Source organism: Amphiprion ocellaris, chromosome 16 (genome assembly GCF_022539595.1).
Source record: "Amphiprion ocellaris isolate individual 3 ecotype Okinawa chromosome 16, ASM2253959v1, whole genome shotgun sequence".
NCBI lineage: Eukaryota > Metazoa > Chordata > Actinopteri > Pomacentridae > Amphiprion > Amphiprion ocellaris.
Window position 1 is genome coordinate 17,664,972 of NC_072781.1, and position 14,392 is coordinate 17,679,363.

At 45.8% G+C, this 14,392-nt stretch overlaps 1 protein-coding gene across 3 annotated transcripts in view; it reads left to right on the forward strand.

The window, feature by feature from the left end:
- The first annotated feature begins 4,580 nt into the window (after window positions 1-4,580).
- zmp:0000000755 (phosphofurin acidic cluster sorting protein 2) overlaps window positions 4,581-14,392 on the forward strand; it is a 52,984-nt gene continuing 43,172 nt past the window's right edge. For all 3 annotated transcript variants that reach the window (XM_023279445.3, XM_023279446.3, XM_023279447.3), the window contains exon 1: window positions 4,581-4,899. In XM_023279445.3, the coding sequence (XP_023135213.1) occupies window positions 4,688-4,899 (212 nt within the window). In that variant the 5' untranslated portion in view covers window positions 4,581-4,687. The remainder of the gene's footprint in view (window positions 4,900-14,392) is intronic.

Sequence of the window (14,392 nt, forward strand, 5' to 3'; positions counted from 1 at the left end):
TCCCCTGGTCGCTATGGATGGTCTCGGCGGCCCCAAACCTGGCAAACATGCCTTCCACCAGAGCATCTGCAACAGTTTCTGCTTCCTGGTCAGGTATGGCGTATGCCTCCGGCCATTTTGTGAAATAGTCCATAGCAGCGAGGACATAACGGTTCTTTTTGTCAGTGAGGGGAAACGGGCCCATTATGTCCACTGCCACTCTTTCCATCGGGGCCCCCACTGCCGACTGTTGCAGCTGGGCGCGGGATTGATCCAGGGGACCCTTGTGCGCAGCACAAAGATCACAGCGCCGGCAAAAGTCCTCCACGTCTCTCCTGAGCTGGCCCCAGTAGAAACTCTGCCGGAGACGCCGCAGGGTTTTCGAGACCCCAAAATGACCTGCTCCAGCGGTCCCATGAGAGGTTTTTAACACTGCTTCCCTCAGTGCTCTGGGAACCACCACTTGCCACCTCTCCTCCCCTGTAGCTGGTTCTTTCCAGGCTCTCTGGAGCACTCCATCCTTCACCCGCAGCGCCTCAAAGTTTGCACACAGTCCTTTAGTGGCAGGAGAGTACCTGGTAACTTCCTCCCACTGGGGCTTCTGTCCTGACTCCACCCACTGCAGCACCGGTTGCAGGTCAGAGTCCTGTTCCTGCTGCGCCCTCCATTCAGGTGTGTCAACAACCTGTGTTTCTCTACAGGTCGGCTCCTCCCCATCACGCCCGAGGCCTCGCTGCTCCTCCACCTGGAGCTCCTCCTCCCGGGCCTCCCGCCGTTCACAATACCGGCAGCCGTCAGTGGCGCAGGGGCGGCGGGACATGGCGTCGGCATTAGCATGGCGAGTTCCAGCTCTGTACTCCACAGTGAAGGTGTACGGTGCTAGTTCTTCTAGCCAGCGTGCAATCTGTCCTTCCGGCTCTTTGAAGGACATCAACCACTGGAGAGCTGAGTGGTCTGTCCTGACAGTGAATGGTAAGCCACAGAGGTAGTATCTGAAGTGACTCACTGCTCTCACAATCGCCAACAGCTCCCTGCGTGTCACACAGTAGCGTCGTTCAGCTTTATTGAAGGTTTTGCTGAAGTATGACACCACTTTCTCCCCCTCCGGTCCCTTCTGGCTCAGCACCGCTCCCATTCCCACGTCGCTGGCGTCGGTGTCCAGAATGAACGGCAAATCGGAGACTGGGGGGGTGAGAACAGGGGACTCCGTCAAGGCCTTCTTCAAAGAGCTGAAGGCCTGCTCACACTCTGCTGTCCAAACGAAATCAGTGTCCTTCTGTTGCAGGCGAAAGAGGGGTGCAGCTATACAAGAGAAGCCACGCACAAACCGCCTATAGTAGGACGCCAGCCCAATGAAGCTCTTGAGCTCTCGCAGGTTGGTGGGGGCTGGCCAGTCTTTCACTACACACACTTTTTCCTCTAGCGTGCTGATGCCCTCTCCTCCAATCCTGTGCCCCAGAAACTCCAACTCCCTCTTCATGAAGCAGCACTTGTCAGGGTGAAGCTTCAGTCCTGCCGCTGCTATCCTCTGCAGAACCCGCCGCAAAGCTTCCAACGCCACTCTGAAGGCACTACCATGGACCAAGATGTCATCCAGGTAGACCAGACACTCCTGTCTGGGGATGTCAGCCAACACCTTTTCCATCAGCCGTTCAAATGTGGCGGGAGCGTTGCACAGGCCAAAACAGAGGACCCGAAACTGCCACAATCCTCTTCCAGTGCAAAAAGCAGTCTTTGGCCTGGCTGAGGGGCTGAGGGGTACCTGCCAGTATCCACTGCGCAGGTCCAGTGAAGAAAACCAGGACGAGCCAGACACCAAGTCCAGCGACTCGTCAATGCGGGGTAGTGGATATGAGTCTTTGGTGGTCACACTGTTCAGTGGCCTGTAGTCGACACAAAACCGCATCTTCGGACTCTTCTTCTTGTTGACCATCACAACCCCCGAGGCCCAGGGGCTGTCAGATGGCTCAATGATGCCAGCCTTCAGCATCTCCTCGATCGCGTCGTCAGCTGCTGCTTGGTGAGCCATGGGGAGACGCCGAGGGCGTGTCTTGATGGGTTGTGCATCACCGGTGTTAATTTCGTGCTGCACCAGGTGTGTCAGGCCCACTTCCTCCTCTGTCAGTGCAAAAATGTCCTTAAACTCAAACAGCACCTGCCACAGCTCCTCTTGCTGTTCAGGTTCCAAGTTGTCACAGCTGCGCTTCCATATCTCTCTCACTGCAGCCAGTCTGTCTGTGGTGGAGGGCTGCACAACGGCTGCAGTAGGGAAGGAGGGGGGCGCAGGAGTGGAAGGAGAAGCTTGGGGTGTGGGGTCTGGCCCATAGTGGATCTCGGCTGCTCTTGCAGCTCCCAGTTGTAGTCTCAGAGTCTGTGTGGGGTGTACAAGTTTCACTGTTGGGCCCTCTGGGAAAGCCAGCGTATTCCACCCCAAGTCTAGCACACAGCGGGCGGCCCTCAGGAAATCAAGTCCTATAATGCAGGGGTCTTGGACTGCTGCAACCCACACCTTAAAGTCCATTACAAGCCCTCCAACCTGCATAGCCACCGTTCCTCTTCCCAGCATAGGGGTGAGTTCGCCCGTCACTGTCCGCAGTTTCACCTTCGTAGGTTCCAGCAGTGTCCCCGCTGGGATCACATCTGGTCTCATCAGTGTCACAGTGGAACCCGTATCAACTAGGGCTACACACTGGGTCTGTGGCAGGGTAACGGGGACATGGCAAAAGTCGCCCGAATGTGTCCAGCCCACCACTCTCGCAGACTCGGTGGTGTCATCTGCTTCTGGGGGGAGTGGAGCAAGGCTCCCCCGTCTGTGCCGCTGTGCTCCGGCAGCTGGATACGGAGTGGGGTGGGGCACAGGGACAAGGGTCTGCGTCGCCCCCTCTATGCAGACCCCTTGCCGTTTCCCTGGGCACCAGCCTGTTTAGGGCACTGTACGCTGATGTGGCCAGCCTGACCACAAACCCAGCACACTGGAGGACTGCGACGAGGACGGGTGTTGTTGCGTGGTGGTTGCAGCGACGCAGCCCGGACTAGTTCGGTCAACTCAGCAGCCCAAGCCGGCTTCTCTAGGCCGGGATCTACCTCAACTGCAGTTCTCACAGCGGGTCTGCCGTCGATGTCGCCCTCTGCAGGACCTCCAATAATCTCCCTCTCCAGCGCAAGCTCCAGTGCCTCCTGCAGGGTGCGGGGATGCGCCAGTTGTGTCTGAATGCGCAGCTCTCTGGGTGTTATGGCACGGATGAACTGGTCCCGGGCCAGCTCACTCTGCACATCGGTGGGCATGTGGGCATACGCTTTCCTTGTCAGGGTCTCTATGTCGTTAGCCAGTAAACGAAGTGGCTCACCTGGCTGTCTCTGTCGGTTAGACAGCTCTGAGCGCAGGACCCCAGGCTGATTACACTGTCCAAAACGGCGTTGAAGAGCCCCAACCAAAGCCCCATAGTCACCTCTGTCACCTGGGCTAAGCAGCAGCAGGCATGAGAGCGCATCCTCTGTGAGGCAAAGGGCTAACTGGAGTGCTTTGTCTGTCTCTGACCAGCCCGCAGCACGTGCTAACAGTTCAAATTGTGCATGGAAGGCATCCCAGTCTGCCTTACCAGTGTATTTCGGCGTCTTCACTTGGAGCTGGCAACCACGGGCGCCGCCATCTTTGTTCACGTTCGGCGTAGCGTCACAAGCGGGCGATGCTCCCACACCACTGCACTTCTCCCTGCTGGACGGGCCGAACCCAGCGTCAGCAGCCAGCTCCCTAGCCGCATGTCTCAGGCGGGCCATGTGCTCCGCCGAGTGTCCAAATTCAGTGTCACTCCGCCACATACCGTCATAAGCATTGTCCAACATCTCCTCTTTGAATTTCGGCCGAGCGTCGGTCTTTTCTCGCCGCGAAGCCATTCCGTCTGCAGGCGGGCTAGCGGCGGCCAGCGGCGCGGAAGCCTCGTTGTTTTACTTCTGACACCAGTGTAGCGTCCGGCTGGACGGAAGAAGGAGGCAGGAGACGTTGTCAACGTTCCGACGCTTTAATAGCCCACCGAACACAGAACACGGTTACTGTCGGCCGTAACCACGCCAAAACAAAAAGAACAAAAAAACCGACAACCACAGGCTAGGCTCGTTCCTAATCTCAGCTTCATGCGCGCTCACGAACACACGCTCCCAGGCACACGCTCGTTTACCTCGGTCACACGCTCGCTCCGCCCTCCACCTGTCACATTCACATCCATGCACACACACACACAGTAACAGCCTACTGAACATCCTGCCTAACAGTGATGAAACATAACTGCAGGGTTGCTACAATATTTATAAAAGACCTTAAATTATTTTATCATATATATTTAGCTCAGTAATTTAAATATTGCGGTTGAGACCCCACAATGTTTTTATTAGATATATTTGCATTACTATTTACATGACTAGATATTTTTAAAGAATTAAATTTTACTGAGTAGTTTTCTTGTCATATGTGAATGCTAAATCTCTTCAGTACGCATAGAACGAGAGCAGTGTTGTTTTGAGTCGTCCCACCCTCGCAGCGGGGACGTGCTGCCCCCTATCAGTACCGACAGGCCCCGCCCCGCCTATCAGCATCTCCAGTCGGTGTAGAGGAGCTGGGAGTCTGGAGGAACAGGAGCAGGCAGCAGAGAGTTCAGCGGCTCCCGCGTTCGTCCGACACTTAGCTAGAGCTGCTCCCCAGGCAGTGGTGGTGATGATGGCGGCGGCTGTAGAGAGAGGAGGCGTCCGGGCCGCTTTCCTGAACCCGAGCAGCGGTGGCGGTGGTGGACCGGCACCGACAACACTCCCGACCGGAGCGTTAGCCGGGGCTGTGGTCCTGGGCTCGGTCTCCGGCAGCATGCCTGTGCCCATGAACCTCTTTGCGACCTGGGAGATAGACCGATCATCCCCAAGCTGCGTTCCGAGGTAACGTTAACATTGTTGTGTTAGCGTAAAATACCACAAACCACAGTGTTTGCAAATCACCATGTCGTTTAATAAATGTTAGGCTAACGTTTGATCAACAACGCCCTCGCTGGCTGTAGCGTTGGGCTGGAGGGACGAGCCGCCACACATTTCCAAAACACTGCTGGATTGGCTAACTGGCGAGCTAACTAGCAAGGTGGCTAATGCTAACGCTACCTAGCAAATAGCATTAGTGTTCGAGGTCCTCTAATGTTTTGTGCCAGATGCATTTTGCTAATTTCTTTTTTTTTCCAAATGAACTTGCTCTCCGCTAAAAATGCGAAATTACCCAGTTGACATAAACAGGTTAGACGTGGTTTTGAAGTCTGTAATAGTGGTGTTAACAGTTGTATTCAGTTTTATTTCGACCGTTATAAGTAGCTAACAAAAGTTCAGCTAACCAGTTTCTTCAGTCAGACGGGTTGCTGCTATTTATCTTCTGCGTTGTTGCTGCGCCGTTGAAGCTTTGCAGCTATTTCTTGTCCATGTAGGCCTTTGCTTGATCAGATTTACGGAATGCATGCCACCCAATAACAACATAACTATCTATAAATACAGTGACACAGATGCCGTTCGTCTCTTAAGTAGCAGACATCCTTTAAGCAACACTGTGTGTCATGAGCTGTCTGGGCAAATGGGCAGCTCAGCAGCTGGCTGGCAGTGTGAAATCCACATAATTTCTGCCTTTATGTGGCGTGGGTTGTTTTACACTTACATCCAGACACCTCATTCTAGCTCAGTGTTGAAGAGTGTCTCAGAAGACCATCACAAACACAACTACTCATCGTGTTGACAAAGCAGCTGGTAAAAGGAGAGAGCAAACAGTTGTGATTGTCACTTATGTCTACGCTAATTTACTTGCGGGCATCCGCATTGTTCTAATGTTACTGTGACATCTTTTAATGTGGAATTGCAGCAGTGATATTCAGCAAAACTCTGCATTAGTATTCATCTTCAGTGAGCAGGCATTGCTGCCACCTGACCAGAAACCTCTCGGGAGCTGTGGGCACATTAATCAGCTTTGACCTAGATCTGCTCCACTCATTGGGAGAGAAGTGGGCTTGCAAGGGGAGGGTTTCCTCCACAGTCGATGTGCGCGTGTGTTTGCCTGCTGTCTCTTTAATGCCTGCATGAGTATGTAAGTGTGAATGGAATCATGGCATATGGAAAACATGGATAATTTACAGTCACGGTGATCTTTCAAATCCCCAATTGAACATTGTTCTGTTCTGGCTTCGATAGCTCAAATGATTTGAAGCCAACTGGAATGAAATTGAATATAGTCTTTGAAGTAACAGCATTGCTTTGTAATTGGACAGCTCACTATCCTTTTTAATGTAGCCCCGTTTCTGAAAATATGATTTGCATTTTTAAAAAAAATCTCAGCTCTTGAAGTACAATTAGAATTTGTGTCTTTCATCCCACGTTTTACAGCATATGCTATACAATCATGTATGTTTCAGTGATTAAATGGCTAAGGTTTTAGAGTTTTTTTTCTGGGTTAAAATCGATTAGCTTCACACACAGGAACTATAAATGTCGTTTTCTACTATAAGACTTGAACAACGGGCTTCACATAGCTGTATCTATTAAGTTTTAAGACTGGCTAGTGCACAAAAGCAGGGGACATGTCTGTGCTTTTATAGAGCATGTCATACATGCTGCATTGATTTCCCATGTATCTGCCTCTACACTGTGGTCTCTCTCTGCACTAGATGACATACAAGGTGTTGTATTAAAGATGAATCTAGGTACGGATGATAATGGATTATTAATGAGGCATACAGTAAAGATTTACCAGTCATTGTTCAGTATAAGACTGTAGTAGCTGCATTCTTAAAAATGTATGGGATATTATGTTGGATCTGATATGCAATGCAGTAGAAGTTAGGGTTTATAACGATTTACGACACTTTAGTCAGAAAAATCAGATAGTAATTACTGTTAGACGTGCTCGCTTGGAGGTACAGTGCTCACAGTGTTTTGCAGAGTAATTTGCCATGCCTATTTCTCCCTTATGTGTTTTTAGATCGCTTATCCGAGCTTGGTGTGAAAAGCCCTGCATGTAGCCCAACCCAGGGCCTGTTTCGGGGATTCTGCCTTGGCATTCTTTCAGGGGCAGGGCCATTTTGCGTGCAGCTGTTTGCTCCTCCACTGGCCTTTAAGCGAATGTGGGTGTCCAGCTAGGTGGCACAGTTTCAAATGAGGGCATAGGGCTGTTGCCAATTGACTGTTTTTTAATGTGGTGCTCCGAAACATCGCACGCAGCTGTTGTTTGTTAATAATTACAAGATGGTAAAGAATCCTCACCCCTGCAGCTCTACTGAAAGCTATGCTTAGGCAAAGATGTTTTATTCACAATGGAAAACATCTTGTCAGCTTTTGTAGACTCTGTTAGCATGGATTTGTGGCTCCTGACAGTTTTGCTGTCAAGCCACGAAATTACGTCTTGAAGAGTTATGACAAAAACCTTTTTTTCAGTTTCTTTTTATGTACACTGGATCAAGCTAAATTCATGTAAATATTTGTTTGATCTCTTATTTGGACAAAGAGCCTTGTACTCTTGCACTCACTATCCATTGCTCGCTATATCTGTATATATGTAGTTTTATTGCTGTGCACGATACAGCATTTGACTGGTTCTTCCACCTGCCAGACGAGTGTTGTGGAGGCTCCATCCTTAGCGGGCCTGTTGAAACAGTTGGACAGGCATTGTTCTGATTCCAGCACTGCCATGGCTGCCAGTCTGCCACCCTCCAATGTTTCAAATACCATGTGGTATTGGTGTTGCAGCTTATTTCCTATAAGCTGGTGTTTTTTGTCTTGTTTTCTAAAGTAGCACAAAACCTCTGGAGAGGGCACTGAGAACAGAGGAAATCTACCTGGCTTTTCCCCTGTTCTTTGCTCAAAAAATAGCTGACCAATGCTTGGTAATGTTGCTGACTACCCAAAGACAGTTGAGGCATAAAGTGCACCAGAAGACTCCAGAAGTGTTCTCAAATACTGCTTACATGACTCAATTAGGAAAAGATAAATATATATGAATATAATTAACACAACACAAGGATGCTAATTAATGTGGTTACTTTTACCCTAGTATCGAAAACCTCTGTACTTGCAATTTAAACCTTTGCATAAACCAATGTAGTTTTATATCAGAAGAAATAATTCAGAGAAGTAGATTTTGACAGTAAAGATGATGTTGAAAAGGCTTTTGGGGGATATTTCGTGTTTTGTGACTCACTATTTAGATACAATGGCTTTATTTTCTCTGGTATTATTTCCTGCTTTTGACAATCTTGTGGGAATAACATGATATACAGCAAAACTGGTAAGATTTAATGACTTTGCAGTATATACTGGGGCCTTAGCAGCCTGCTCAGGAATCCAACTGGCTTGCCTATATCTGTGGCAAGGCAGGCATGTGTTGATGGAACGATGTGGTATTTGCAGGAATGACACTAATGCAGAGGTCAGGACGGTGCTATGTTTATCTTCTAACAATAAAGAATGTGTAGCTGGATGAGAGGGTTGGCTTTGTACCAAGTTCAATGATTCATTACAACTTGGGGTCAAGAGTTGTGACCTTTACCCTCATCGCTAACATGATGGGAGCAGCCAAGCAATTTGGTCATGTTTGCCATACAAGTTCAGCAGGCTTTGCTGAGTCAAACAATTAGTTTACAAGCTTTCATAATCAACATTGTCTTATTTGGGTCATTAAAAAATGTTTCCAAGATCTCAAAATTAATTTCACACGGCATTTTCAGTCTATGATATTTTTTGCTTCAAAGAGTAAGTCTTTTTAAGTTTCACTGTCTGGGTTCAGAAAAGTGAATGTATTTCAAAGGTGTGCTCACAAGCTCCAAAAAAAAAAAACCTTTGCTTTTTCCCTCTGACGTTTATCTCCGGTGAGTAGAGCATCTTTCTTTCTGGCTGTTTCAGTCATGTGACTCCCAAGCTGGCCTTATTCTCTAGTGAGTGGCAGAGCCTTATCTTGACAGTAATTGAGTGTACTTTGCAGACTCTGGTCAGATGTTTGTTTCTTCTTCCCCAATTCTGTATAGTATATCAAACTGATGTGTGTTTTGTATGTCAGCAAACATAGAAGATAAACATAAATAAAATTAGACGGGGGCGACATTATTGTGTCTTCTTTGTTCTAGGTCAGTGGAGATGTAGTCATCAGCTAGTTTTTGCATGCCCCTGTTGCTGTGATGCATATGCCATTTACTGTAAAGGTTGAACTGTTAGTGCGCTACCTCCAGCATCATCCATGGCCTTAATCTCTTTGAGTTAATTTCATTTTGTATATGTTCATTGTCTAAGCTGAGATTAAACCATTAAATCAGGATATAAATAAAGGAGGGCTGTCTGTCAGATAATATGAACTTAATTTACCCTTTCACCTCCTCAATAACCCCTTCATCTCAAGGCGTGGATATTGTTTCTCCTAGCCGGGGAGCTGTAGTAATCTGATTTCATAACAGGAAAAGAGGAGCTGGTAATCTGGTGCTGCACACAGACACTGTCTGCTTAATCCTCTGCTTCCTTTTGGAATCATAAACAAGGTCCCATCAGCCATCTCCAGTGCCCTTCAGGATTGTGACACAGCACTGCATGTCAGTCTGCGTCATGTTTACAATCTTTGTCTGGCAACAGAATTGAGGAGTCATGTAGTATTTACAGGTACAGAACTGGCAGTGTTGCTGCTATGTCAAGGTCAAATAGGTGCTCAGTTTTCAAGACATTGACAGTTTGATATATTTCTCTCTTGTTTTACTTGATGGCACATTTTTATATTAAGCTCCAGTAGCAGCATTTGATTGGGACTAAGGAAGAGATCAATACTATGTAAAAATGAGAATGCCCCCGTGCCGATAATTTCATTTCAAGAGATAACATCTCACTACCAGACAGCTATACACTGTCATAGCTGCACCCAGAGTTTTTGCAATTGCATGTTACCTGTAAATTGTTCTCTATTATAGTCAGCGTAGAGAAATTTGAGATGTGTGTGCTTGGTCTTTGATGTTTAGCTGAGTCATATGTGTCAAAGTCGTTTTAGCATGAACATCCAAGGTTTGCCAGCAGAAGACGTCCTAATGAGTTGATAATTATTAATCACATCACCTAATCAGTTGTTTTAATGTTGTGGCTGATTGGTACATTTGGTATTGGTAATTTTCACAACTGATGTAGTTCCCTTTTGTTTTATAGTGTCCTCAAATATGATTGCGTCTTAACTTGGCTCCATGCTCCGCCATGCTGTTCACACACTTTGCTAACAGTAGACCAATCAGCACCTTCACTCCCCTCTTTTTCATGCTTACTCCCACTGCCTGAAATGTGTCAAAATTCTCTTGGTTTCCTTCCCTGCTTTCCTGAAGGAGGAGGAATTTCCTTGGGAAACATTTCACATTCCTGGCAGCTGCTGGTGCAGCTGAAGTGAAGCTGCCTCTGTCTGTTTCGGTCCCCATCTGCACTCTGTTGTTGACTAACAACCTGCTCTGTGGATGGGGGCCCGAATTAAAGCTGCTGATTGCCCATCCTGTTGAAAAGTTTTGCTGAACTGGCCCCGAGCTCTATAGTGACCATGTGCTGAATGCTCATGTTGAATTCCTCACAAAGGGAAGAAAGGTTTGTTTCCCCCTGCCTGGACCTCAGAATGGGAGAAAAGCCAGATTCTTGTGTGGGCGTATACTGGGGTCTCAGTTAGTGAAGAGATCCAACTTCCTGAGCCAGCAAGTGAGGCGAGGAAACTGTCCTCTGATACAGGGAGGATCCTGTCAAAATAAGCACATCGGGGACAATGTCGTTTAACTCGTATTTTCTCTCTTGTTCTTGCTCTGTTTATTTCCCACCTCTCCCATTCAGGCATTTCCTTAGCTGTATGTGCCAGCAGCAACACAGAGACCATTATTTGAGATACAAAACACCTATGATGTGGATGAATGAGATCACATGACAGACAATTTCAAAACATGAAGCATCGTCATCGTGGCAGTCAGAGGTCCTGCAGTGCATTCTGGTAGAGTCTGCTCTTGTAAACAATCACAGATAGGCTATGTGTAGTTTTGTTTGTCCTACTTGAAATCTTTTTACCCCGACAGCTGCCAGCTATATTTATAGAATATTTTTCTAATCTCACTGCTGCTCATAAACCTAATTTACATGTTGCCCTTGTCTCTGCTAAATAATATCCCCAGAAATGATTCAACATCTTTATCTTTGTTCTCTGGTTAAGGACATGACAGTCCCTCGAGTGTCAACTCTCAAAGAGCATTGAGCTAGATGCCCTGCCCACTTGTCTAATCACAGATTAAACAGTCTGCACTGTCTGGAGTCCTGTTTCTGTCCATGTGTCTTTCCTCAATTGACCCATGCTAAAAATTTTGCCACTCTCTTATTTTCTTTGCGAAAACTTCAAGATTTTGATTGATTCATGGAGAGAAATTAGGTCTGATTCCAGTCTGAAATCCAGTAAACGTCCATTGGAAAAAACATTTGGTCTGGAACAAGGCTTGACTGGCAACGACTACAGTTCATTTTACTGCTTTAAATGCGTTTCATCCAGCCATGCTACAAACCATTGCACAAAAGATCTTTAGATAATTCAGTGTGGTGCTCTTCTTTAAAATTAAATAGAAAAGGCTTTTCTAACTTCTCTCATCTGCATTTCACAGACTGCATCAATTATTCTTTAGAAACTTAAAAATGATCTTCCTCTCCCGCTGACCTGAATAAGGAATCATGACTTCATGAAATTCAGCCTTGTTTCTTTTCAGATGAAAGCTGCCCATCTCTACAGTAGCCTTTTTCAAATTCTATTTTTTCGTGTCCTTGTTATTTGACTGCATACAATGTCAGCCTAATGAGCCTCACCTCTCCATTTTCACTCACCTTGGCATCACTGATGTTAAAATTACTACTGCACGGATACAGAGAAAATCAAGATCTGTGTACAAAATCTCTGGAGGAGCTGGAGCCTGGATACATTCAGTCCATTAGTCATTTGGACATATTAATCCAGTGGGGGTGAACAGGGAGGAGTAGTCAGCAAGTGCTTTCATACAGCAGTTGTTCATTTCAAGTGCCATGGCCAAAACTGTAAAATTCCATGCACTGGTTTTATCAGCACTGTTACATACCATAACAATAGATGCACATGGCAATGCATTACTTGTTTATTAAGCTTAATAGTTTTTATCGCTTTAGGAAATGAAGCTAAATAATATTTGCTGATGCAGACCATTGCACATTTATTGATTATGCAGTCCCCAGTTGACAGTGAACCTACCATTTTTCTTTCTGGAAGTGTTGTCTACATTGCAGAAAATAGTTTTGAGTCAGAGTGCAGTTTTGGAAAGCCTGTTTGTCAGCTGAAGTCCATCTAGTATCATTAGCAGTGACAACACACAACCTTGCTTCCTGAAGCAGTATTTTTCTGTAAATTTGATCCATCATAGCCCCATATCTTGTGCATTTACCTCTTGACCACAGAACTAAATACAGATGTGAAGCATCAGTAGAACCTTAATAGAAGCAGCGCTTTTTGTTTACAGGCAGCTGAGGACATTTCTAAAATCTCTTATTACTTATGAGATCAAACAGATAGGATTGTGGTGGTTGAGTTAAAGGGCAGATTTGATCATGTGTAAAGCTTAACAGTAGCACCATATGTCAGAATGAAAAAAATTTCATTAATGGAAAGGGAAGCGCTGCGCCATTATGGCCAAATTGACAATCCCAATTATTTAGCATAAATCTGAATAAACAGAGAAATGCTTTCACTTCCATGCTGGGCACACATTCCTTCTAATTTGCAACCTTTGCATCAGTATGATAGTTAAAATAAAGTTATTTGTCATCCAAATTCAGAGGACCTTCTGGAGGCAAATATGAGTTCAATTGTACCCTAAACGTCTCAGTCGTGGTGTACAGTAGATGCTAGTTAGGTGGCTGTGCACAATAAACCTCTTGTCTCTGCAGTCAATCTCTGTAGCAACTCAGGTTTGTGACCAAAAATTCTTTTGAAAAAAAATGTCAGATTTACCCAAGTTGAGATCAAGTGATTTTACCTACATCTGTTCTCTATGAGCAGTTCCCACATTTTACATGTTAACATTGCAGTCTATCATGTGTTCATTTAAACGTGGGATGCCAAAATCGTGATTAATATTCAATTAACTGTGCAGCCCAAGGAAAGAGGATTAAGTATGTAGCCTTTGCTGACTACTACATTTCTATCAGTAAATACATTTAAACTAGATTTTGGCCAAGTGCTTGGAAAATTGATTCTGCTTATTTATATCCATACTGAAGCTGACTTAACATTGTCTCATGTCTGCAAGGTGGTAGATCATGAAACTGAAATAGAAGCCTACGATTTACAGTATTTCGTGCAAACTGGAATTGGGCCCGTTCTAACTTGCCAGGAGCTACAGATGTTCAGATGTGTCAATGCTCCCAGGGGTCAATGCAGAGGTCTGGCAGGCTTTCCTTGCTTTCCCTTTCATTGCATTTCCATCCTTTCACTATCCAGCCCATTCATCATGGCTTTTTTCCTCTTCTGTGATTCCTTGCAAAGGCTTACATAAGCTTTGTAAGCTATAAATACAAGTCTCCAACATACTCTGTATGTTTTAATTTATTCATGCTGTTTTGCACTTCCAGATATTTCTTTGCAAGTAGAACTTCACAATACGGGGTAAATGATTATCAAAGCTATTCAGCTCAGTATAGTCCTTTTTCACCGTAAACATTTTAACTCGTCACAGCAGGGAAAGTACAGGTGTCTTAATTATGGCTGCATACCACTTAGGGGAGGTCCTACATTTGTGCTGGTTCACTGTCATGACTTACGAGGACTGCTATTGGAACTGATTTCCCTACAGAATCATATGTATGTACAGTATGTATCAGAATTATTCATCCTGCAGTTTCTGCCGGCAAAGCAGCTGTTGTGCTTTTTTTTTAAATGACAGGAAACTCCCCTCATCTTACGAGTGAATACATGAGGTTTTGTTCAGTGTTTGGTTTCTGTGACTCTGTTTGAATTTTCCTGGTCAGTAGGATAGACAAAGGGATTGTTTTAAATGAGGCTTTGCTCTTGAGCTTTTGATCCTACTGTCAGACTCCAAGCAAAGGAACATTCCTGTCAGGCAGCCCATCCACCTTAATAGGATTTTAAAGTTCAGTTATAACATTGTCAAAGGTTGTGACACTCACAGGATTCACCTGTGTCTGTTGAACTACTTACTGTAGACTCATTGTGAAGTCATTGCATACAGCAAGCAGGAACTTGAAGACCTACCTTTAATAAGAAGATGTAGGTTAAGGCAACTACACCAATAATTTCACAATTTTCTGGATGCTAGAGAGATACTATATGTCTTGTTATCTCAGTTATGATGTGCTAAAGCTGATGTGGTCAAGGTATTTTGCTTTAGCT